Raw genomic sequence first — 26,744 nt, 5'->3', positions numbered from 1 at the left:
ATGGAATCGAGGATGCAGGACAGCCACAAGTCTTTCCTCATCAAGGATCTGCTGGGCGACGTGTTGAGGCCGGGTGTAGGGGTTACAGGTAAATTTTGTATGTATGCATGTTGTTTTACTTTTTTTTATGGGGATAAAAAATAAAATAGATAAGTAGATATATTTAAACGCTTTACACTCAACGGCCAAAGCTGTGACGACCGCTGCTCCAACGCATCGTCGATATATTCAGTTTAGGAAATCATGTATATTATTGAAATAAATTATGATTTTAAATTTTCTTTTAGAGCATTTTTAGATACTACGTAATTTCTATTCAAATACATATGTACTTTGAAGATATTTTCATTGATTTTGTTAAAGTTACTTTCTTACAATTGATATCGACGACTTCAGGTTCAATTTCTCCTAACATTGTTACGCAACGTTTGCGTTTAACATAATATATTTTTTAACCTTTAAACTTGCAGACTTTAATCGTTTACTGGGTATTTTTTTAAATTCATTTTTAATTTTTTCATTTCATTTTTATATCGTTTCATAACTAAAATTTACCTGGTTTACAGTGACGAAGAAAGATATTTTAAGGACCCGTATCTAGAGTAAAATTCTGTGATCTTAATATCCGTTATTGCTTCAGCCTGTAATATCTCACTACTGGGCATAGGCGTCTTTCCCCATGTAGGAGAAGGATCAGAGCTTAATCCACCACGCTGCTCCAATGCGGGTTGGCGGATATAGTCCCTACTACGAGTAACAATCGCTATCAGGTGTAGATGATAACAACCGGGACCGGCGGCTTAACGTGCTCTCCAAGGCACGGTGGGGAGACCCACGAGGACTGCACAAACACCCAGACCACGGCAAACACCTGTATGGCCAATATAAATGTTTCTCATGTGTGGGGATCGAACCCGCAACCGCCAGCGCAACAGGTACAATCCATGGCTGTGACCGTTGCAAGTCTGCCGAGCCCAATTGTTTAATGTTAAAATTAGTATCAATTAGTTTTTTAAAGCAAAGTCTCAAGAAACTCATAATATCATGGTATCTACAATCTCGTAATTCACTAGGTAGCATTAAAAATGTATGAGATTTGTGACCTAACATTTTTTTTATGTTACTAGGTCGGCAAACTAGCGTACCTGATGGTAAGCGATTACCGTAGCTTATATACTAACCGTTGCGCCAACGCGGCGTCCGTTATACCGTAGATTAATAAGAAATCTTTTCTTTTATTTTGAATATTCTGGTGTGAGAGCGTGTGGTGCATGGTTTTCCATCGATATCGAATAGGAACGGATATCGTTACATATTCAAAAGTATTTGTTTTCGGTTAGCTCCAACTCCTCTATAGTTGCATCTAAATCCAATGGATCCGTACACTCGTTTACTTGCTTTATTATGTAAAAAAAAAAAAAACGACAAAGCATGGCGCGTTCCATTCTTTTTATATAAGATACTTTTTTAAAAAGGTACCTAACTTTGTGTGTTATTTTGGATTAAATCGTTTACCGATTGTAAGATTCTCATACAGCTTTTTCAGTTATATACTCGAAGATAATTACTTCCTATTCAAATATATATTCAAAAATAATAATAGATATTCAAATATGTTTAATTCCTATTCGTTAACTTATACTATAAAATGGAGATATTATTGGACATAGTCCGTCCATCTACATGGAGAATGTAACCCACCGGTGGGATGGCACAGGCTAAATCGTGAGCACATCATGGTACATATAGGAATAGCAGGCATTCCCAGCACGCAGGTTTCGTAATCACATCTAAAATTTCTACGGAAAATCACATTAAACCCAAGTGAGGCAACACAAGTTTTTGGCGTTCGTTAAGTGTGTGTAATGCTATGGCGAAGTAAGTATTTTCATTTCCTTTCATTTCAATTCACATGATACATATTTGTGTATGTCATACAAACGTTTGCCGCGATCTGGGCGTTTGTGTTTGTGCACTAAGTATGTAATGTTTCCAGACCCACGACACAGGAGTCAATCCTAGTAGAGGCCGTTGACTGTAAAAAAAATATATGTGTGAGCTCGAATAGGCGACTGGAGTTTAGACCTTAAATACGATTACAGTGAAATTTAGAAATTTAAAGGTTCTAATAAATTAATCAAATTATCACTACATAGTATAAAATAATCGTTCGCAATGTCGCTTCCCGCTGTCTGTATGATTAGATCTTTAAAACTACCTACGCAACGGATTTCCATGCGGTTTGCTTTAGTAAATAGAGTGATTGCAGAGAAAGGTTTATATAATATGTAGCATATATTTTTAATAGCGCCTGGTTTCGTTCCTGCTGATGTATAATAGCACAGTTATGCATTAGCGTTGCTATTTACTTTTTCTAGGCGACTGATTTAATTTTGGAATACCCTCGTATTGTATTACGTCGCGGTTCACCTTAGGGGGTAGTTGTGTCGCGACGCGCGGGGTTTGCTAGGGTATATAAGCCTGAGGGCTAGTGTTTGCGGCCTTTTTTGCTCTTTTCTTTTTTTGGGTTGGATTCTCTCGCCGTCTTAAGATCTGAGTGCAATTTATTGTGGGTGAGTCATTGTAGTTCTTATAGGTTTAAGTTTTGCTTTAGTGTAAGGTGATTTTGTGTGTTTTGAAAAAAAAAAAATTAAGATTCTGTAGGATTTTTTTTTACTCTCTCTCTTGTGTCTCGTGTTAGGAGTTGTGGGTGACTCTCTAACCCAACGAACAATTTTTTAACACGTAGCAAATATGTATAATATCATCATCGTCATCATCATTTCAGCCTATTGCAGTCCACAGTTGGACATAGGCCTACACAAGTTCGCATCAAAAAAATGACGTAAACTCATGTGTGTTGCTCATAGTCACCACTCTGAGCAGGCGGGTTGGTGACCGCAGGGCTGGCTTTGTCACACCGAAGACGCTGCTGCCCGTCTTCGGCCTGTGTATTTCAAAATCAGCAGTTGGATGGTTATACCACCATCGGGCGGCTTTTAATTTCCAAGGTCGTAGTGGAACTGTGTTATCCCTTAGTCTCCTCTTACGAAACCCACTTAGGCTGTGTGGCTATGGTATTAAAGAATATAGCCACCCCGTCTCTTCTCGTGGGTGTCGTAAAAGGCGACTAAGGGATGTATAATATATGCATAATATAGTAGAGGAACACTGATAGTTTTTGCACCCGTGCGAAGCCGGGACAGGTCGTTACTAATTTAATAACAGTACCTGGGTGACCGAACTTAAGCTCAGTAATTTTAGTAAATCGTGTTTTTTGGGAATCATATTTAAATACGAATTACATATTGATAAAATATGATCAATATTTTTTAATTTTACCGACATAATAATAAAAAATATGAACTGACTATTTAAATAAAAAATAACAAGTGCTATTTGGAAAAATAAATAAAAAAATGATAATTGATCTTGGAGACATGAGGATTTGAACCATAATCTTTTCGGTCGATCGCGATCGGCCGATTTCCCCTGATCTATTACAACTTTATTGACAAATGCGCAATTCACCTTCGTATTCTAACGATATTGTAACCATTTTTTCATTGCCTAAAAACTGGGATAAAACGACATTTTATAAAAATGAATCCTAGCTAGATTTTATATATATATATATATATATATATATATATATACAAGAATTGCTCATTTAATAGTATAAGATAAAATAAAATAAAACTCTCAAATTTAATTATAAATTGACGCTTGCTATTCGTATTGTAACAGTAAATACTGGTATACTGTTACTACATACTCGTATCTTAATAAACGGTTAAAAGCGCTGTAATACGTCACTCTCAGCGTCACTGTCACGCGTCAATTGTTTCCTACGATTTTCATAACACCTTATATTGCTATCCGCTATTGCTTCAACAATGAAATTGGTAATGACCTCGTTTACATATAAATTATAGTATAGGTAACCAAGAAAGTTTAAAAACTTATATATGCCAAGGTACTACAACATTGGACGTCCTGTTACAGATAAAACAAAACCGGGCGTTTGAATTTAAATAATGTGAAAATAATTTGTTTTTATTATCAAAAAATTCTGTTCATATTTAAAATATTGTTCTCTCTTCAAATTGAAGCTGCTTAAAAATTTATAATTTATTGCATTGATACCTTAGTAACATTCGCAAAAAGATAAACAGCAAAGAAAGATGGATTCACAGATTAAAAATGCATTCTGGTTTATAATAATGACAAATAAATGCTAATTTTCATTACAGGTTTGCCATTTCAGTGTGATATAAATATCAAGTTAGAGCATCTTCTTATCTAGCGTTTTTATAAGCTCTACCCACTGTGACAGATTCACGGTATCAACCTCTCCTACTTTCCTTCTCTCAATCAGCTTCGGGTATTATAAAGATCTGATGAAGATTACTCTTCCTTGGAAAATTCTATTTTAACTTACCGACTAAGCCTTAATTTTCTCTTAGAGGAGAAGAGGCCTGTGTCAAGGAAGGTGACTTTTACTTGTTGAATGTGAGTTTCGATTTATCTCGAAAATACATTGAGAGCTTGGGTGATATACATCTTTTCATAAGGTTGAAGATAAAAAAGTCTTAGACTTTAACAGAGCAGAATAATCTCCTAAGATTAAGACTCCATTGAAGACTAGTCAATATATGCTACAGAACTTCTTACAAAACGTGCAGATTTCCTAAAGAGGTTTCAATGTCGACGGTGGAGGTGATAGTACTAATTAAGGTTTCGCAAACCTAAATCAGAGTCAAACTAGCGAAAGTAGCGAAAGCGCATTGTTCCAATTTTGCGAATTGCAAATTCCATATTAATTAAATTATGGGATAGAACTATCTTCAACGCTTCTACAAGTTTATAAATTAGATTTTACGACAACTATAGTACAAGCTTAAACTTGTGTTTATAACTTAAGTAATAAAAATAAAAACTAAATTAAGTTTTAAACAGATGAATTTAATCAATACGTCATTATAAACATTGTTTATGTCTGAACAGAAGAATGTACAATCGCATCTCCGGAGCGAGTCGCATGGCGCAATTAGTAAAGACAAATATTTTAAAGTGCATCATATTTCGGAATACTCCTTCAATGAAATAATAGACGTCAATAAAATAGGTCAGATATTAAAACAGAACATCGCGATATCTGAAATCGTACCACGCATTGTTATCCAAATGCATCAATGCATTCGTGAGCGAATTATCCGCGATTTTTCAAATAACAATGAAAAAAAAAAACTACGACGTTAATACATGCTTTATGAAATGTTTTAGTTTTTTTTTCATTATCTGATTTGTTGTTTCCCATTTGTTACCGTATGCAAGTGCGCAACAGAACATATTTTGTCCAAAGCACGCAGAGAGACGGCAATGTTGATGTTGCATTGCGTTGCCAATATTTGCTTCGAGTCTGGGTATTTGTCCTTGTTTTACTACCAACAGTATTCCGGAGAGTACGTAAAGGACCTACTTATGATTGTTAGATACAAAAAAATCTGCCTCTTGTGGCGTGGCGGATTAACCTCTTCGGCTTTATATGAGAATAAGCCTAACATTCTGATCTTATTAGCGTGATTTACTCTGTTCATTTTATAATAATGTTCCACAATTAATTATTGTCGCTTGACTACAGATCGTATGACTATAATTCATGTTAATATGTTTACAAAAGTGTAATAGATATAACTAATAGTTGGAATTGTACAGCGAGAGAATGACAATAGAAACATGAAGAATGAGAGAACCAAATATAAATATGTCATACTTGCGGTGGAACTCACTTACCTATAGGTAAACCCCTATTTGAGTGGTGGCTGTCAAAAGGTTATATAAAAAAACAAAACAATCCGGGACATAAATCTAAGTTCTTCTAAGTTCTGGCAATTTGTTTTATCATGTCAATCAATACTGAGAATAACTCTTAACATATTATTTTTAAACGAATTCAAAAAAAGGAGAAGGTTACTTAATTCGACCGTATATATATATATATATATATATATATATATATATATATATATATATATATAATGTATGTTCGGGGATAACTTCGTCTTTATGAACCGATTTTGGTAATTCTTTTTTTGTTTGAAAGGAGATATTCCTAGTTTGGTACCATGATAAGGAAACCAGGATCTGATGATGGGATCCCAGAGAAATCGAGGGAAACTCTTGAAAATCCGCAATAACTTTTTACTGGGTGTACCGATTTTAATAATTTTTAATTTAATCGAAAGCCAATGTTTATCATGTGGTCACATTTAAATTTCATCGAGATCTGATTACAAATTTTGGAGTAATCTTTGATAATGCCTATTTACTTGATTATTTTTTCGTCTACCTACGTTGTATTACCTACTTGTCGATATAATTGAAGTCGGTATTTCTTCGTTTGCATGCAAACACAATTATTATGATTATGTTTCTATTATGAATTGAAAGCGTTATGGTATTAAAAGTTCGAAATTTCGACATTATCTACGAATATCTTGTTCATGAGACATGGGTATCATAATAATTTTATATAAAAATAACCATGTTAATTTAAAATCTTATATTAGTATGGTGGGGCGTAAGTTTTATTACGCTGAAATTTTTTGAGTCGGTTCCCACTCGAACCTCGTATATGTAATTGTACATTAGGTTTTGGGGTCTAAATGTTTTTGTATTTATGACAATACACCTCGGATAGTATGTACGTAAAGCCGTAGAACTTGGTCGATATTTATAGCCTGATAACGATCGTTGCTATTCGTAGGGTACCCGTATTATATTACATTGAAGTTGCAAGGCGAATTAAGATCTTCATCTAAATAAGACGAGGCCTTTGCTGAGGCGTTGGATATGTACTGTCTCTTTTAGTTTATTTAAATTTTTTTTTTTTTTGATGATGATACACTGATTTTATATTTCTTTAACCCACTTTTGAACTTATTTACTTTAAGTTGCTTACTTTAGGAACAGACTACCGCGTCTGTTGGTATATATTTATATTTATTTATACTGTTTTGTAATGTTTGTAATATTAATGTACTTTTGTCAATTCTTATAAATCCTAATTGCTACTTGTGTATTTTTAACTCGTTCCAAATACAATATTTCAAACAATGTTGAATGTTTCGGTACTCATTAAATTAGGGTCAAAATGATATAATCACTTCTACGTAACAGGAATTTTAATTTTTTATATGAATATCAGTTATATACAAAACTAGCTGTGCCCGCGGCTTCGCCCGCGTTGAAATCAGTGTATCACAAAGTTTTCCCGGCAAACTTCCAGTGAAGCTCTCATCAAAATCGGCTTAGCCTTTCCGTAAACCTTCCTCTTTAAGCCCTCTCTCCATTGGTGAAACCGCATGAAAATCAGTTCAGTAGATTTTGAGGAAATCGATCACATACGCTTTTGGGGACTTTGTTTTATAATACACTTACTGTTGACCGCGACTACGTCCGCGTGGTTATTAAGATATGCATTACTATCAAGATTTTTAACACAAATTATTTTTTTATTTCAGTCACTTGAAATGCTTATCACACTGAGTAACTTTTTAAAAGGCACAATTTAGTATAATTTAATCATTATTTTTATAAAACCTCTATATACACCACATTTTTAGTTTTATTTTCAGGCTTAAGTATAAATAACCTATCAGGCGAACTTATAGCTGCTGTATGTTTCATACAAACTATCAACCCCAATTAAACCTTCTTAGCGGTGGATATCGCAAAATCCGTTCTAAGTGGACGTCTACTAACTATAATCTACCTCCCTGCCAAATTTCATTTTTGTCCATCCTGGATGGATGGACCATCTAGCGGTTTTTGAGTTCTCGTGATGTGTAAGTCTATAAGTCTAATAAGGGCTATAACTATTACATAAGGATATAGGACTTTCATAAAAACTTCAAACCCTCGTTTTATCCCCAAACAGGAGCATACGTTTTAAATTTCAAGTCTCTTACTTCAAAAACATAGGACTTTCATACAAACTTCCAACCCCCGTTTTACCCCCTTAGGGGTCGAGTTTCATCAAATCCATTCTTAGCAGTAGTTTACACCCTATAAGGAGCCTACCTGCTAAATTTCAAGTTTGTAAGTATTATAGTTTCGGAGATTTCATGATGAGTGAGTCAACGTATCATCCCCCGCTTTAACCCCAAAAGGGAGTTAATTTCTAAAGATACATTATTTGTACACCTTGTTACCATCTATAGAGCATACATTTTAAATTTTAAGTCTCTTACGTCAAAAACATGGGACTCTCATACAAACTTCCAACCCCCGTTTTACCCCCTTAGGGGTCGAGTTTCGTCAAATCCATTCTTAGCAGTAGTTTAAACCCTATAAGGAGCCTACTTGCTAAATTTCAAGTTTGTAAGTATTATAGTTTCGGAGATTTCGTTATTAGTGAGTCAACGTAACATCCCCCGTTTTAACCCTAAAAGGGAGTTGATTTCTAAAGATACATTATTTGGACACCTTGTTACCATCTATAGAGCATACATTTTAAATTTCAAATCTCTTACTTCAAAAACATGGGACTCTCATGCAAACTTCCAACCCCTATTTTACCTCCTTAGGGGTTGAGTTTCGTAAAATCCGTTCTTAGCGGATGTCTACGTCCTATAAGGATCCTACCTGCCAAATTTCAAGTTTATAGGTGTTATAGTTTCGGAGATTTCGTGATGAGTGACCTTTCACGTTTATATATATTATAGATTTTTTATATGAATATCAGTTATATACAAAATTGAACATAAAATATGTATACTACCCCTTTTAGTTCGTGTATTAAAATGCTACAAGTATTCATAATTGTTAGTAAGGTTTATTATAGTACTTTACTTTGAGCAATACTATATTAATGAAAATTACCATTTTTTACAATTGAAACCAAATAATAAATTAATTCAATGAATCTAAAATTTATAAGACACTAGAGCCCTTGCCTTTAGGGTTAATGAGAACTTACCGAGAGACACTCTTCACCCGATTATCATACACAGCTGCTAGTTGGCATTCTTACGATTGCAAGTTATATGAAAAATTCATTAAGCTAATTAAAAACTACGAGTCTATAATAGGTTCTAATGTATTCACCCACATGGCAAGGACTAAGTGCTGTCGTACTTGCAAATTACCTGCTTATTAGAGGCGCGGGCGGCGCTCACTTGAGCACGTATGTCAAAGTTACAACATAGGACCCTTTTTAATTCAGTAACAACAAGCATTATCATCGCCTGAGACCCTTCATTAGTGAATGATGTTTGGCTTTTAAGATGACGGCTGTTACTTATGTGCTGAGATTAGGATGGGGAGCCGAACTACTTGTTTGTTTTAGGAGTTTTTATTTTGGATTAGCTGTGCCCCGCGATTACACTCGCGTTAATTTGAGAAAAAAAAATAGTCTTAAAGAAATAGTATATAAGCCTTCCTCGGTAAATGGGCTATCCAATTCAAAAAGAATATTCTGATTCTAAGCAGTAGTTCTTGAGTAGGTGCGCTTAAACATACAAACAAACTTTTCAGCTTTATAATATTAGTAGGTATAGATTCTTTTCTCGCAAAAATTTCCAAAAACGGTTGGCTATTTCATATCTAGTTTGGTGGTAGGTTCTCGTCGTGCGGTTTTTCCTCCGTAAATTAAAAAAAAAACTTATATGTTGCCCAACAACATCCTATATCTTCTAGTGAATATTCCATAATAAAAATAGGTAAAAAAACTTTTTAAGTTAAACGGTTTTATGTTAAACATACATTGCAATGTTTAAGATAAATGTACTAAAAACCAAAAAATAATAAAATAGATACAGTCGTGGGAATTATAAACATATGCATAGACTAGACTAAAATAAAACCGTGGGGCACGTCAATTGTCTACAATCGTTGATTAAAATGTTTGTTTTGTAATGTTACACTATAATTAGGCAGTTGTTCAACCGACAACGATGGACGTGTGATAAGTAGGGCTAGAATGTGGAAACAAGCTAGCAAGCTCGATTATAAGCGAGTTTTAGGGTTTCATAGTGGTGAGCGAGTAGTACTTTTATCATATGTTTTGTCGATTTAAGACAAACTACGAGCAGTGAAACGATTCCTCGCCAGCCAGCAGTGTGAATGTCCAACGATAAACTAGTTGAAACATCTCTTTTATTTACATGGAGTGTATAACTATTGCAATTTCCATGAGCAAGAAAATAGTAAGTAATTTCCTCACCGTCTGCGGGCCAACTGCCTATTTTAACGACGAATTAAACGATTCTTCTATCGCACATTAAGTCGATAATTTGTAGACAATTGACGTGCCCCACGGTTTTATTTTAGTCTAGTCTATGCATATGTTTATAATTCCCACGACTGTATCTATTTTATTATTTTTTGGTTTTTAGTACATTTATCTTAAACATTGCAATGTATGTTTAACATAAAACCGTTTAACTTAAAAAGTTTTTTTACCTATTTTTATTTTCTAGTTTTTAGTTTTTATTTCGCATTCTGTTTAATTCATTTAGTGCTTCATTATTGCAAGGCCCATCTTAAATATTGAGGTTGTATAGTGCACTGTATTCTTCTTGTCAAGCCCTTTTATTTGATACCCATATTGGTGGGATTGATAAAAAATTGTTATCAGACATTTGGTAGCGGCGGCCAGCTTAGATTTCAATTTTGCATAGTAAATTGTATTCTACTTGTTGAGACCTTTCATTTGATACCCATGTTGATGGGATTGATAAAACCTAAGTTATCCGCCATTTTGTAGAGGCCGCCATCTTGGATTTTAATTTTATATAATACATTGATTATACTGGTTGAGCACTTTCATTTGATACCCATATTGATGGGATCGATAAAACCTACGTTATCCGCCATTTTGTAGCGGCCGCCATCTTGTATTTCAATTTTTTATAGTATATTGTATTCTGCTTGTTGAGCCCTTTCATTTGATACCCATGTTGATGGGATTGATAAAACCTACGTTATCCGCCATTTTGTAGCGGCCGCCATCTTGGATTTCAATTTTTTATAGTATATTGTATTCTGCTTGTTGAGCCCTTTCATTTGATACCCATATTGATGGGATTAATAAAACATAAATTATCCGCCATTTTGTAGCGGCGGCCATCTTGAATTTATAATGATAATGAATAAACATAATTGTATTGTCACCAAAATCCAAAGTGTATACAAAATTTCAGATTAATCGGTTGACAGGAAGAGGGTGAAATTTGAATTACTAAATTTGACCCAAGAATAAATAATAAATAAAAAATAAAAAAATAAAACAAACGGGGTGAGCTAAATAAAACCGTTTAAAAATCGGTTCAGCCGTTCCAAAAATTTTCCCGGACAAACAGATAGAGAGAGAGACAGACAAAAGAAAAAAAATTAAAATCGTTTGTTTGCATTTTAGTATTGTGGAAATACTTATATGTACTTAAATAAACACAGTTAGGTACTTTGAAATCACAGACAGACACGTCAATTTAATTTATATGTAGATCTATAAATTTAGTGGAGTTTAAGGTTTTATTGTAGAGCCCGTTGATGTGTGAAGTTAGGTCAATATTTAAATACCAATAGACAGTAAATTAACAGTTTTGTTTATTTGTTATCTATTAACTTTTTTTAACTAACTTCAAAAAAGGGAGGAGATTCTCAATTCGATTGTATTTTTTTGTACTATTTTATCAATGTTATATAATATATTACATTGATAAAATAGTACAAAAAAATACATGAGATGACACAGATTAAATACATACAGTCGAATACATAGCATAGCTTACAATACATACATATAATATATGTATGTATTGTAAGCTATGTTGTATGTTCGACTGTATGTATTTTATGTGTGTTATCTCAAAACTTTTGACTTGGTAGACCGATTTTAATGATTTTTTTTTAAATCGAAAGGTGGTTCATTTCATGTGGACCCATTTAAATTCATTTGAGATCTGACAAGTACTTTTTCAGTTATTGCTAATAATTCGTATTTACTTGACTATTTTTCCTTCGACCTACGTTGTATTATACCGCATTACTTTTCACTAAGTATACCGACTTTGATGATTCTTGTTTGAATCGAAAGCTGATACTCGACTTTACTATTTTTTTGTCGACCTACTTCGTATTACTGCTCCATGTCATTGAAGTTGGCTTTTTTTTTGCGTTTGAAGTAAACACAATTATTCACATGTAGATAGTTTAACTTAATTATAATGAAACAACTTTTTTGGGAGGACGACCCTCCCGTTACCATGGTTACTGTAAAGTATCCTAAGCGTCGGGCATCTAAAAAACTAAATAAACCGCGATAAAATTCAAAAAAGTTGTTTGATTATAAGGAGTGGAATTCGCGTAAACATTAGAAGACTTAAATTTAAATTAAAGGTTAATTTAGTAATTAGTTATTAATTTTAAATTGAAGGTTAATTTAGCCACTTCTGATGAGTTTATTTACTCGTGTCAAACAACCAAGATACCATATTACTAAATGACCACTATTCTAAAAGAGGATTAGTTTCTTTTGAATTGTTAAATTCTAAAATGATTTTTGTTAATTTATTTATTATTATAGCGTCTTTATAACAAATATAATAATAACAATAATATCTTTATTTCAGGTTACAATTGACCCATAAAACAATTCTTATAACACAAATACAACTAGAAAAATTAATGAATGTCACGATCATTTGCAAAATACAATGATAAAACGATACTTCAAATTTGTAATATGTGTTTGTGTAAATATGAACGTAGTTAAAATTACAAAGAGGAGCGGCCCTAATTAATCCTTAATACTATAAACACCTCCCTCTTCCCCCTCTCTTCCCGTGGGTGTCGTAAGAGGCGACTAAGGGATAACACAGTTCCGCTACCACCTTGGAACTTAAAAAGCCGACCGATGGCGGGATTACCACCCAATTGCTGATATTGAAATACACAGGCCGAAGATGGACAGCAGAGTCTTTGGTGGACAAAGCCAGTCCTGCGGTCACCAACCCACCTGCCCAGCGTGGTAACTATGGGCAAAACACATGAGTTTACGCCATATTTCGCGTGAGCTTGTGGAGGCTTATGTCCAACAGTGGAATGTGATAGGCTGAAATGATGATGATGATGACTGTAAAAACTTTAATCTTAGGTACTCTACGTATTTTATAACTTAAAAAAAAACTAATTGGTTCAGTCGCTTTCAAATTTAGTGCTCACCAAGACACTTAACGATTTGTCTTAACTTAAAATGAATGAACGATTTTTGAAATTTAAAAATGAAACTTGATAGTAACAAATTGCTGATAGTAGATACACAGATTACGTGTTTGCGTACAGAACCTGAAGAAACGTTGAAAAAGATTTGGAAATCTTATTTAAGCGTTAAATAATATTATTTAATGATTCGATTGGCATTTTACATTAATAGCAGGTTTTTAAGAAGGTGACGTTACAGCTACATCATGTGTAGAGGTAACATCAGCCCGATTTCCAGTACCAGCTAATAAATTCATCCCGAATTTTGTTGAGCTCTTCGAGCTCGTCTATTGCTATTTCCGCTAAACAACAACATTCGTCGTTTGATGTCAGCATTATAAACTATGTGTGAAGGTAGCATAAATCTCGTTTCCAATAACCAATTCTTCCAATAGATAATGTAATACTTTTATTTACAAAATTTCCAAGTGAATAAATTATGCATAAATTCCTGCTACTTTTGGACACTTTTAATTTAGGAAATTGTTTAATAGCACTGTAAAGTGTGACGATAGATTTTTTTGTTAAATTATTATGACCTATTATGACCTATGAACTTTGCTATGAAATCTCATGTACAGTTTAATCGTTTCTACCAACTTTGGATTACTCTCTCATGCGGGGTTTGGGGATTGGGTCGGCAACGCGCTTGCGATGCTTCTGGTGTTGCAGGTGTCTACAAGCTACGGTAATCGCTTACCATCAGGTGAGCCATACGCTTGTTTGCCGACCTAGTGACATAAAAAAAAAAACTAACTTAGTGAAGCTCAGAATTACCGAACCTTACCTAAATAATGAATATTCTTATAATAACTTGCAGAGAAGTCCAATTATTTTCCACTGACTAGGAAGCTAAAGAGCAAGAATATTAGTATTGAATATGTTCTCGTGATTTATGTATCGAGACCTAGACAAGTGTCCGGACCCTTATTTCTTTTAAGAGCAGTAACTCGCCACTAACAAGTACCTACGTGAGTTTCGTGACCACTTGCAGTTTGCAATTTATAATATTTTTGCAAATATTTTGAGTTACAAAAGAATGTAATGTTGTTAATTCTTAAAATAGAGGAAAAAAGAGTCGCCGAAGTTCAATCATTACTTCAATAATAATGATGTAATTATTAATGAGAAATAAAACAAAATAGCATTCTCGGCATCATGTTACGCGGATACGATTGTATATATGTGTGTGTTAATAATTTGTTACTCTACATTAATATAAAAGTAAGTTTTAATGAAGTTTTTAAGTTTCTTTTAAATTGGGTTGGTGGATCATTTATCGTGGAATAAATTCAAATGTGAATTCGGTAGGGTAAATTAAAAACGAAGTAGTAACATTAATTCATTGGGATTAATGATTACCAATTCTACCAAGATGTGATGATACCACTAATAGCACTTAGATGTAGAAGATACTAAGGAAATTGTTCCATGAGATTAAGATTGCAACTTTTATAAAATTTGAAGATTTGAAGTTTATTATTATTTTATAGAAATTTTATTGTTCGTACCACCAATAAATAAATATCTTGAGGTTATATGTTTATACTTTCCTATTTTACTATCGGAAACTTCTTAGCTGTTGGTTAAGGTGATGCATCGTACTGACTGCGTTATAATGAACGTTATGGACATTTGTACATTAAGAAGGATTAATTATCCCGCCATCGGTCGGCTTTTTAAATTTCAAGGTGGTAGTGAAATGTGTTACCCATTAGTCACCTCTAACGATACCCACGGGAAGAGAGGGCGTGGCTATATTCTTACTGCCGTAACCACACAGCAAGTATATATTGTCGCCTAAATAAGTTTGATATGTTTCTGATGCTCTTGCGATTTAAGTTTTTTTAAACTCAATACAAATTTTGATCTAAATAAATTAAGCGTTAAAGTCAACAACCACGAATGTCTGTCCTATAGATTTCGTATCGCATTCGTTTAGGGATTATTTACGAGGGGATCATCATCATTATTTAAGTCATTACAAGAGTAATTTTCAAGTGATTTATGTATAAGTACTGAGTAGAATATGGGAGACAAGGTCATTAATAAAAATATTGAACAGGATAGGTCCCAAACACGATCCCTGTGAAGAAGGTGAGTATGAACGCCCAGAGGTAATTTTGAATATCGTCACTAATTCCAAATTACATCTTTGTGCCATTTGCAGTCGAAAGACTTGGACCTTGGAGTAGCAGTGCTAAAATTTTCTTTAAACGAGATAACTCCTCGCCTCATTGCCTCCACTGGTGACAAGAAGGCTGGTGCATTTATTGTCCAGAGAATCGGTATAGCGATTCAACGGGGAAATGCTGCCAGCTTTTTTGGCACAATTCTACGCGGACATGATATGACGCCGCGTTGGCACAACGGTCACAGCCGTGGATTGTACCTGTTGGTTGGTGGTTGCGGGTTCGATCCCCGCACATGACAAACATCTGTATTGGCCGTACGGTGTTTGCCGTTGTCTTGGTGTTTGTGCAGTCCTTGTGGGTCTCCCCACCGTGCCTCGGAGAGCACGTTGAGCCGTCGGTCCCGGTTGTTATCATGTACACCTGATAGCGATCATCACTCATAGTTGGGAATATATCCGCCAACCCACATTGGAGCAGCGTGGTGGATTAAGCTCTGATCCTTCTCCTACATGGGGAAAGAGGCCCAGTAGTGGGATATTACAGGCTCAAGCAAAAAAAATGATTTGTACCAAAACTATCTGTAAATATTTAGTTCTTAAGTTGTGAATTGTAAATAGGTATGTATGTCTAAGAAAAAAAAAATTAGTAGGCGTTCTAGAAAAATCATACGGATGTTTTGCCATTTTGTCTTGTATATTTTTATCTTGTATATTTTTTGTTTTGTTAGCGGAGTTAAATTGTTTTAGGTCTTCTTGAAGTGACATCTAATAGAATTAGCGTGTGAGTCTGTAGTTAAGTGTTGCCCCTTGGTTGTGAATGTATTTTTGACATATTATACGTTATATTATAGACTAGCTGTACCCGCGACTTCCTTTGCATAGGAAATTCTAGTTGGATAGTGTCATTATTTTTTTAACGGCGTGATCCTGACCCATTTAGATTATAGGATAAAAGGTATATATACGAGTATATTGCTGTGTGACCTCCTTTATCTAATTTCAGCCTTTTCACAGACATGTGCACAGACAATAGATAAACATTTAAAAACGTTTTAGATTTATTATGTAAATACAAAATAACTATAAAGAGTTGACAAAACAAAGTAATTTATTGGTATGAGGATTGTAGTATATTAATTTTTTTACCATTCATACATTTTATGTTTTATTTGTTTTATAATTTAAGCCTTTTAGGATTTTAATTGTGTTTGCGCGAAAAAATTGTCGTATTTAATAGAAAAATGTTATTTGTTTATATTTATCTGGGCGGTAGGTACTCGCGCACGGTAAACGCGATTTTTGACGCGTGTGTTTTTTTCACATGTCTGTTTCACGCGAACTCCGAGATAATTAGTAGCCTATATGCACAACCTTCTCTATCTTCCAGTGAAAGTCCCGTAAAAATCGGTTCACCCCTTTCGAAAATTAGCGCGAACAAACAGAAAGACAGACTGACAAAAATTTTAAAATCGTTTATTTGTGTTGTGGTATCATGTAAATAGCTATACGCCCTTGAAAAAACACAGTTATTTTGAAATGACAGACAGATACTACAACTTTATTTATATGTATTAGTATGTACCTGGGTGACCGAGCTTAGCCCCGTATTTTTAGTAAATCGTATTTTTTGGAAATCACAATATTTAAATACGAATTACATATTTATAAAATATGAATAATATTTTTTTACAGACAATAATAAATAATTGTGTTTGCTCGCAAACGAAAAAAAAACCGACTTCAATTACGTCGACGAGTAATAATAACGTAGATCGACGAAAACATAGTCAAGTAACTGCGCGTTATCAAAGATTACTCAAAAAGTAGTTATCAGATCTCAATAAAATTTATATGTGACCACATTTTTGAATATCATATCAAAAATTGACCGCTCCAGCGGGATGCGAACCCGCGTCTCCGACTGACCGTGTCGGCGCTCTAGCCAATTAAGCTATGGAACGATGTACCCGCCAGAGCGAAAATGTGACCACATGACAAACATCAGCTTTCGATTAAATTAAAAATTATTAAAATCGGTACACCCAGTAAAAAGTTATTGCGGATTTTCAAGAAGTTCCCTCGATTTCTCTGGGATCCCATCATTAGATCCTGGTTTCTTTATCATGGTACTAAACTAAGGATATCTTTTTTCCAACAAAAAAAGAATTATCAAAATCGGTACACCCAGTAAAAAGTTATTGCGGATTTTCAAGAATTTCCATCAATTTCTCTGGGATCCCATCATCAGATCTGGGATCCCATCATGGTACTAAACTTGGGATATCTCCTTTCCAACAAAAAAAGAATTATTAAAATCGGTACATCCAGTAGAAAGTTATGCGGTATAATACAACGTAGGTCGACGAAAAAGCGTCAAGTAAAAACGCATTATTAGATATAGCTCGAAAAGTAGTTGTTAGATCTCAAATAAATTTAAATGGGACCAATTGGCACACACCACCTTTCGATTAAAAGAAAATTTGTCGAAATCGCTCCACCCAGTCAAAAGTTCTGATGTAATCATTACAGTCTATACAGTCCACTGCTGGACATAGACCTCCACAAGTTCACGCCAAAAACAACGTGAACTCATGTGTTTTGCCCATAGTCACCACGCTGGGCAGGCGGGTTGGTGACCGATTTCCCACCTGAGCTATTACAACTTTATTGACAAGTGCGAAATTTACCTTCGTATTCTAACGATATTGTAACCAATCTTTTCATTGCCTAAAAACTGGGATAAAACGACATTTTCTAAAAATGAATCCTAGCTAGATTTATTTATCTTCCCCGAAATCCCCTGCATACTACATTTCATGAAAATCGTTCTGGATCGAATGTAAATGGAGCTGTTTCCGAGATTCAGATTCTATATATAAATTATAATATAATTAAGTATATATATATATATATATATATATATATATATATATATATATAGTTAATATATGTTAATATATATAATATATATAAAATATGTTAATATAAATAATATATAAAATATGTTAATATATATATATAATATATTGTTTATAGATAATTGTGTTTGCTCGCAAACGAAAAAACAAAAACTGACTTCAATTACATCGACAAGTAATACAACGTAAGTAGACGAAAAAAATTAACAAATGCTTTAGTCGTCACTACGATTTTCGAGGGATTCCCTGGATTTCTCTGGAATTCCATCGTCAGATCCTGGTTTTCTTATCAGTATACCATACTTGGAATATCTCTTTTCCAACAAAAAAAGAATTATCAAAATCGATTCATAAACGACGAAGTTATCCCCGAACATACATTAAAACCAAACTCTCCTTCTTATCTTCGATCCCGTTTTCACTTCCTACCCTCTCCTAATCGTTCCAGGCGCCCTGGCATTACAACAAAGCTGGATGTACCAAACAAAATTCAAACTTAATTCATTTACGGTACGCGCCTCTATACTGTGGAACAAACTCCCAGAAAGTATCCAAAAAAGTCCTTCCCTTGTCTCCTTCAAACGAAAATTAAAGGAGCACTTTATTTCTCAAGTCAATTTACAATCATAAGTATATAATTACCTTTCTATTATGTTATGTATTTGTATGTATTTATGTGTGTATGTATATATGTGTGTATGTATATATATATGTATATGTATGTATGTATAAATGTAAGGTATGTATATATATGTATGATATGTCCGTGTGTATGTATTTATACTTATAAGTTTGTAACACATTACAGTTATTCAACTATTTTCTCAATATTGTTATTTCTTGCACTGTGTCCCCCGCTATATGACACTCTCTCTCATGACCATTGGTTGACTGGAAGAGATCTCTTCTAGGGATAAGTCCACCTTTGCCATCAACTATATATGTAATTTTCTGTATATTCTATTCTTAAGTGCAATAAAGTATATAATATAAAAAAATATTAATTTATATATATATATATATATATATATACGGTCGAATTGAGTAACCTCCTCCTTTTTGAAGTCAGTTAAAAATAAATAAAATAAACAATTATGATCCAAACAAAAAAAAATCTTCTTTCAACATAAAAGCGATGTACATCGCTTAAATCCAATGATTATTTAAAGTAATCTAAATAATAGTTAACATTAGTAATTACTATATGATGCATATGCTCTCGAGAGCAGCGTGTCGCCTCTCAGCCGGGCACGCGCCACACACGCGCCGAAAGCGCTCCGAGTCGACGCACGCGCGTGCCCATTCACTGTGCTGTCGATTAATTGTCTATTACAAAAGTCGGCTCTATTGACTCTGACCGAGACTTTTGTTTTTTTTTCTTCGCTTGATTAGTTGCAATTTAGTAAATTTTATTGTTTCATTGATTTAAAATAAAAGATATATATTTTAATTATACGCACAGATTTTGTCTTTATTTATGTTAATTTATATTATTGTGTTTTTGTAGGGTAGAGTAGAGTTGTGTGTGTTTGTATTGCGTTTGATTCACGCAAATGTAGTTTATCATCATTGACTGCTAGTCTTTAAACAAAAAAAATATATACATGAGACTTGTATTTGAAATATAATAAAGAAAAAGTAATTGCAAGCATTTTAATAGTGTTATTTACAGTTAGTGCGTAGCTTCTATAGCCACCAGTCATGGCTTATTTGAATTTCCGTTTATTTACAAACAAAACTTCTCTATCTATACTAATACTATAAAGCTGAAGAGTTTGTTTGTTTGTTTAAGCACACTAATCTCAGCAACTACTGGTCCGATCTGAAAAATTCTTTCAGTGTTAGACAGCCCATTTATCGAGGAAGGCTCTAGGCTATATCATAATGCTATGACTAATAGGAGCGGAGCGCCAATGAAGAATGTATCAAAATCAGTTTTTTTCCTTTTGAGAGCTTCCGCTGTGTGCCCTGCGTAAACAGTAAAAGTTTTGCAAAAATCATCTATAACAGAATTGTTCCTATTCCACGTGGATAAAGTCGCGGGCAGAAGCTAGTTTATTATATTAGTTTAGAAATAGTAACAATAACTACCTATTACTAACCGATATACTTGTAGGGTATACGCATTGATTACATGATAATAAATGGAGCAGAAATTGTAATTTTTAATTTTTTCATTTATTTTAATAGCTTTCAACGTTGTCAATACTGCACGGATGTTTACGTCAGTTCGCGTTCACGTAGAACGGAGAATACAAGAAAGGGTTGATCAGTGTAGTCGTCGTCAAAATGTCGTTTGACATTCACAATCCATAAGATACACATAGGTTTATTATAAAACAAACATAATAAATAACTACCAGTGGCGGATTTACCAGGCTGGAGTTTAGGGTGGTAAATTTTAGGGGGCGGCCAATATGGTCTAATTTTTTTTAAAGGAATGATAAACGATCACTACTCAGCTTGTAATATCCCACTGCTGAGCATATGCCTCGCCTGGCACGCCAACGATTGCTATCAGGTATTTATGATAATAGCCGGGACCGACAGTTTAACGTGCTCTCCGAACTACAGTAGGGAGCACACACGAGGACAGACAACTAAACCTGAACGAAATATTTATACAAATACAAATATTCATCTCGAGCAGGAATCGAACTTGCCAACCGTCGGTGTTTAGGCGACTACTAGCGCCACTATGCCAGGGTTAGGGTTACTACAAAAATATACACCTAGAAAATTAGTCTTAAAAATGTAACACTAGAGGCGGTAAAAATTTACGAGCGTAATGGCGGCAAATTTGAGAATTTTTTATAGCTTCAGTTTAGTATTTTGTTGTTTTTTGATTCGAGCTTTACAACACAAAACGACAAAACGATAAAAACATATTAGAGAATGAGAAGCTATCACCGGCTCGAAATGCCTTTTTAATCCTTTTTAAAAACGCTCGTGGATAAGCAAATGTTTGCATGATCTATAAAAAAAGCACGAGCAATCACAAACTCGTAGATGATGTGTAATTAATAAAAAAAAAACCCTTTTTTGTCAATGTCACGTAACTTGAATGAAAAAAAAAACGAGTAGAAGTAGTAAGTATAACTACGCGTTTTTCCTTCTGCTGTTAAAGTTCTATCGTAACTTCTTTGTAGGATAACATTTATCTATAATTGGTGAAACAGGCTCTAAGTAATTCATACTAAAAAGTCAAGTACCATTATAGTATAGTAAAAAAACAATTATTATTCAATACATAATAACCCCATTCGCTTACAAAGGATAACAATCACTACCAAGTTAAACAAAGCTATTGCTTGTTAGACAACCGATCGCACTCAAGACCCCAACTAAGGGATGGTTTGAAATCGTGCGACAAATTAGCGAAGCCCCCGCGGCGATCTATCGACGTTCGGCACTCGTAATGTGAACGTGAATCTTGATACTTATACTAATATGTTAAATACTTAGCATACACAGTTTTGAGAGTAAAAGCTTAATAAAAAAAAATGTACTTATGTATGCAACTCCGCCACACGGATTGGCCATATGACTGTTTACTAGAAACTAAAAAATGACCGGTTTTCCTAAGGTTTACACTTGGTATTATGGAGATATCGTTGAGAAAAAAAGAAAACAGCGGTTAAAATCATCAAAGTGGTGTGGATAGCGAGGTACACTAATCTACACATATAATAAAATGGTAGGAAAGTCAAAACTGTACATTGAATATTTTTTTTAAATAATACTTACTCTACAATCGATACCGAAGCCAAAAATATAGTTTTTAGAATTTTTGTCTGTTTGTTTGTTTGTATATATATATAGAATCTGAATCTCGGAAACGGCTCCAACGATTTTCATGAAATTATTATGCAGGGGATTTCGGGGGAGATAAATTAATCTAGCTAGGTTTCATTTTTAGTAAATGTTGTTTTATCCCAGTTTTTAGACAGTGAAAAAATGGTTACAATATCGTTAGAATACGAAGGTAAATTTCTCACTTGTCAATTAAGTTGTAATAGCTCAGGTGGGAAATCGGCCGGTTGCGATCGACCGTAAAAACCACGGTTCAAATTCTCAAATTTTTGGATCGATTATTGTTTTTTCTTTTTTTTTTTCTAATTGCACTCGTTATTTTTTATTCAAATAGCTAGTTCTTATTTTTTATTATTATATCGGTAAAATGGAAAAATATTTTCCATACGCTTCAGCCTGTAATATCCCACTACTGGGGCTACTCTATCAGGTGTACATGATAACAACAACCGGGACCGACGGCTTAACGTGCTCTCCGAGGAACGGTGGGGACCCACAAGGACTGCAAAAACACCCAGACCACGACAAACACCTGTATGGCCAATACAATTGTTTGTCATGTGCGGGGATCGAACCCGCAACTGCCAGCGCAACAGGTACAATCCATGGCTGTAACCGTTGCGCCAACGCGGCGTCATATTTTATCTTTATTATTTTTTAATTATTATTTATTTTTGATTTTTTATATTTGTTTTTTTTTTATTTGTCATATGTATGTATACGCATTATCAAAGATTACTCCAAAAGTTGTAATCACATCTCGAATTTAAATGTGACCACATGATAAACATCGGCTTTCGTTTAAATTAAAAATCATTAAAATGGGTACACCCAGTAAAAAGCTATGCGAAGTTTCGAGAGTTTCCCTCGATTTCTCTGATATCCAATCGTCAGATCCTGGTTTCCTTATCATGGTACCAAACTAGGGCTATCTCCTTTCCAACAAAAAAGAAATATCAAAATCGGTTCATAAACGACGGAGTTATCCCCGAACATACATAAAAAAATATATATATACGGTCGAATTGAGTAACCTCCTTCTTTTTTTAAAGTCGGTTAAAAATACCGAGCTAAGCTCGGTCACCCAGGTACTGGACATTATATATGTACATTTCTCTTGCAAATTTTTATATTCCTTAATGGTTATAAAATGTTCTCAATGATATTTTTAATTTATCCACAATAATTATTGAGCAAGGTATAAATAATGTTTTCCTAATAGCGAAATGTGACCGGGAATAATGCCGGGAACCCCGTCGCGATCCGAATTGCAAATGTATCGCTCATTCTACGCCCTTTTGATTTAAAACGAAAATGGCAGCAGACTTGACCCTTTCTTTAAATAAACATTTATTTTTAAATTGCTTGATTACGAATTATTGGCAAAATTGCGAGTAGCTTCAATAAAATTTTAATATAAATTATTTATTTTAGGAATATTTTTATCAACTGTCTCTCAATGTTATTTTTTATGCAAAAAGTAATAAAACATTATATAAATGACGTTGGCGTGGAAGAATTGAAATAAAAGACATTAACTTAAATGAAAGTCAATCTAATATATATATATATATATATATATATATATATATATATATGTTTTTTTTAATAAAGAGATGCCACTTTTTTATTCTATTATCTACATTTATTATATATATCTATTATATATTATATCTATTATCTACATACCTATTTAGTTTAGCTATTGGATAATAAATAATGTTTATTCTAATCTATATCTAATCTATATCTATATCTAATCATGGCGAATGAATGTTACGTTTTATTGTTCCATTAAAACAAACTTACACAAATACAGCAAATTGGTCCAAATAGAAATAAAATATTAAAAAGTAAGATCGTTGAATATAAAATACAGCAGATTTAAAGTTACCGAACACTGAACAGATTATTAATTAAAGAAGTTTTGTCTGTTTTCGCTTCTGTAGTTTTCCCAACGAGCGCTATAAAAGCAAAATGATAAAGGACCGTAACGATGTTTTGGTTGGAGAAATTCATGCGAAAACGTTAAGATGTTCTCGACGTCCCCCGGCGGAGGATCGCTCGCTAAAACATATTTATGCAGAAATTATAACGAGAGAAACACTCAAATTCCGACCTCTTCACCTCCTGCAAAATAACGAGTAATCGGCAACCGCTACGCCATTACGCGAACCGTACGAATGTTTAGCCGTGGAACCATGAAAAGCGACCCGCTGTGAATGGTGAATGCCCACTCTCCACCATTTTCATGCAAATTAAAAGACACAAACGCAGGCATAGACAAGATTCCCGCGCGCGCTAAAACACACCATTCAAAAACGTATTCAATTGCTCGAGAGCGAAACGGAACGCCCCGAGGCATTAATTAGAGCAGAAACTCGTCTCTATGGCCGTTCCTTTTTTAAAACTGACGTCTTTATGTGATCCCGCTTTTGTGCACCTTCCGTTTGTGTGCGAGAAAGTGTCAAGTCTTAGTTTCGAGCGATGCTTAGCGTTTGTTGTCTTTGGTTTGTGGTATTTGTGTGGTAATCTTTTTTTTTCTTGTAATTATACAAATAATCTATTTTAGTAACGGTTATACGTATTTATTTTTAACATTTAAATATGTTTATTTTTTGGTTCAGGTACATTACAAGAAGTTGAAGATAATTCGAACAATAGATGCGATTCGGCGATAACACATAATCCTGAAGATTCGGACATCGATGATGACATATCTGTAGGGGACAACCGTTCAGAGACATCGACTCCTAAAAAGATTCAGGTTACATATGGAAACGAATCTGAAGGATACGAGAGGAAGGCGGACTGTCAAAAAAGAACCGAATCGGAAAACGAACGATCAACTCCAATAGAATATAATCCCAATCGAATACCAAATTCAGAATATTCTTCCCCATTTAAAGAAGACGAGCACGACTATGAACGTCCAGAAGAGTCAGTGAAGCTTTATGAAGGTTCCCTATTCCAGCTTTATAGGCCAGACAGGGAAGGAGCGAAGGATGGTGAAAGTGCGTTTGAAGTAGCGGGCTCTATATCTGAAAGTATTTATGGCAGGTCTATGGATCTAACGAAGAATACTTTCCAGTCGCAATTGTTGGCCGGGTTCGCTGCGTCCGTGATGGCGGGCAGCTCGCAAAGAGACGGGCAGGATTCTTCTGGTAATTTATTATAAAAAAAAAATATTCTATTTTACGATTGTTACTTATATTGCACAATGAAAGATTTATACGTTTTTTATAATTTATACTAACAAATTTTAATCAATTATCGATTGTTACGTTACAATAATATTTATTATAACAATAAGTTCCGAAAGTTTTAAGTTGATATAGTAGGCTTAATGGCTGTTTTATGTTTATAAATTATATTCTTATATTCTTTCTTAAAATAGAGGAATTGCTATACACATATATACATACACGGAGAAAAATAACATGTTCAATCTACTAGTATAAGCAAGAAATATTAGTTATGTTAATAAAAATAATTGATAACTAAGGAATAAGCAAGTAATTTTTCTTTAGATCGCCAATCAGGCCGAAGTGGGGGTACACCTAACTCAGGTCGGAAACCCCGTCGCCGACGCACCGCGTTCACACACGCGCAACTCGCGTACTTGGAGCGCAAGTTCAGATGTCAGAAGTACCTGAGTGTTGCTGATCGCGGAGATGTGGCCGATGCGCTTAACTTAAGCGAAACTCAAGTCAAGACTTGGTATCAAAATAGGAGGTAAGTTTAAGACATAGTGATGTCTTGAAACGAAATGAAATTGTATGATTATGTCTTAAATAGATTTCCTAATAATCACCTGTTAATCTTTCGCAACGTTCATATTCAATATTTTATTTTAAGAAAGTAAAGTCTATAATTAATTTAAACTCATTACATTCAATTGATAAAAGATCATTAAATTTACCATGAATCTATATATTATACGATTACTGTATTTATATATTAGTGTGTATGTAAATGTTTTTATTTATTTATTTTTTATTGCGTACGTATGTGTATAATGTATATGCATATATAATTGTTATATATTCTATTTTTTTTTTCTTTTACTTATTTAAATCTGTATACCACCTGCCCATCTGAAAAGCAATATCCCTTTCATTATCAGGTTGTCTGGAAGAGATTGCTTTTTAGCAATAAGATCGCCTGGTTGTACAATTTGTTACTATAATTGCTTGTAATTTTAATTTTGTTCTTTATTTAAATGTGCAATAAAGTATATTATTATTATTATTATTAAAGTAAAAGTAAGAAAACAAGGAATAAGGCGTTTTTATAATTTTTTTAAAACGTTCACAAAATAATTTTTACTTATTTAGTCATGATAAATATTTAAAACAAGCTTTTTTTTTAAAGCCGTATTAAATAAAAAATTCTATATTTATGTCACACTTAATCAAGAATATTAAATATTTTTGCGACTGATTGTAATTTTTCTGTATAGAACAAAATGGAAACGTCAAAATCAGCTACGTCTGGAACAGCTCCGCGCTCAGGCAGCGACCGGTGAAAGAGAACTGTCTGCGCATGCGCTGCCTCTCGCCTGCGCGCTCCTACCCCCATACCCCGCGTATATGCACTGCCATTTGTAA

At 34.0% G+C, this 26,744-nt stretch overlaps 1 protein-coding gene across 1 annotated transcript; it reads left to right on the top strand.

Annotated features, from left to right (window-relative positions):
* On the top strand, nt 1–26,744 carry LOC123662496 (transcription factor LBX2-like). Its single transcript, XM_045597340.1, has 4 exons — nt 1–88; nt 24,762–25,298; nt 25,665–25,869; nt 26,597–26,744. Exons 1-4 carry the CDS (start codon nt 1–3, stop codon nt 26,742–26,744), a joined length of 978 nt encoding a protein of 325 aa, XP_045453296.1.

Source organism: Melitaea cinxia, chromosome 2 (assembly GCF_905220565.1).
Source record: "Melitaea cinxia chromosome 2, ilMelCinx1.1, whole genome shotgun sequence".
NCBI lineage: Eukaryota > Metazoa > Arthropoda > Insecta > Lepidoptera > Nymphalidae > Melitaea > Melitaea cinxia.
This window is presented reverse-complemented; position numbering and strand designations above follow the sequence as displayed.

Coding starts and splice junctions, on each gene's coding strand:
- LOC123662496 (XM_045597340.1), top strand. CDS start 1: ATGGAATCGAGGATGCAGGACAGCCACAAGTCTTTCCTCATCAAGGAT. Junction 25,299..25,664: donor AGACGGGCAGGATTCTTCTG/GTAATTTATTAT, acceptor ATTTTTCTTTAG/ATCGCCAATCAGGCCGAAGT. Junction 25,870..26,596: donor ACTTGGTATCAAAATAGGAG/GTAAGTTTAAGA, acceptor TTTTCTGTATAG/AACAAAATGGAAACGTCAAA.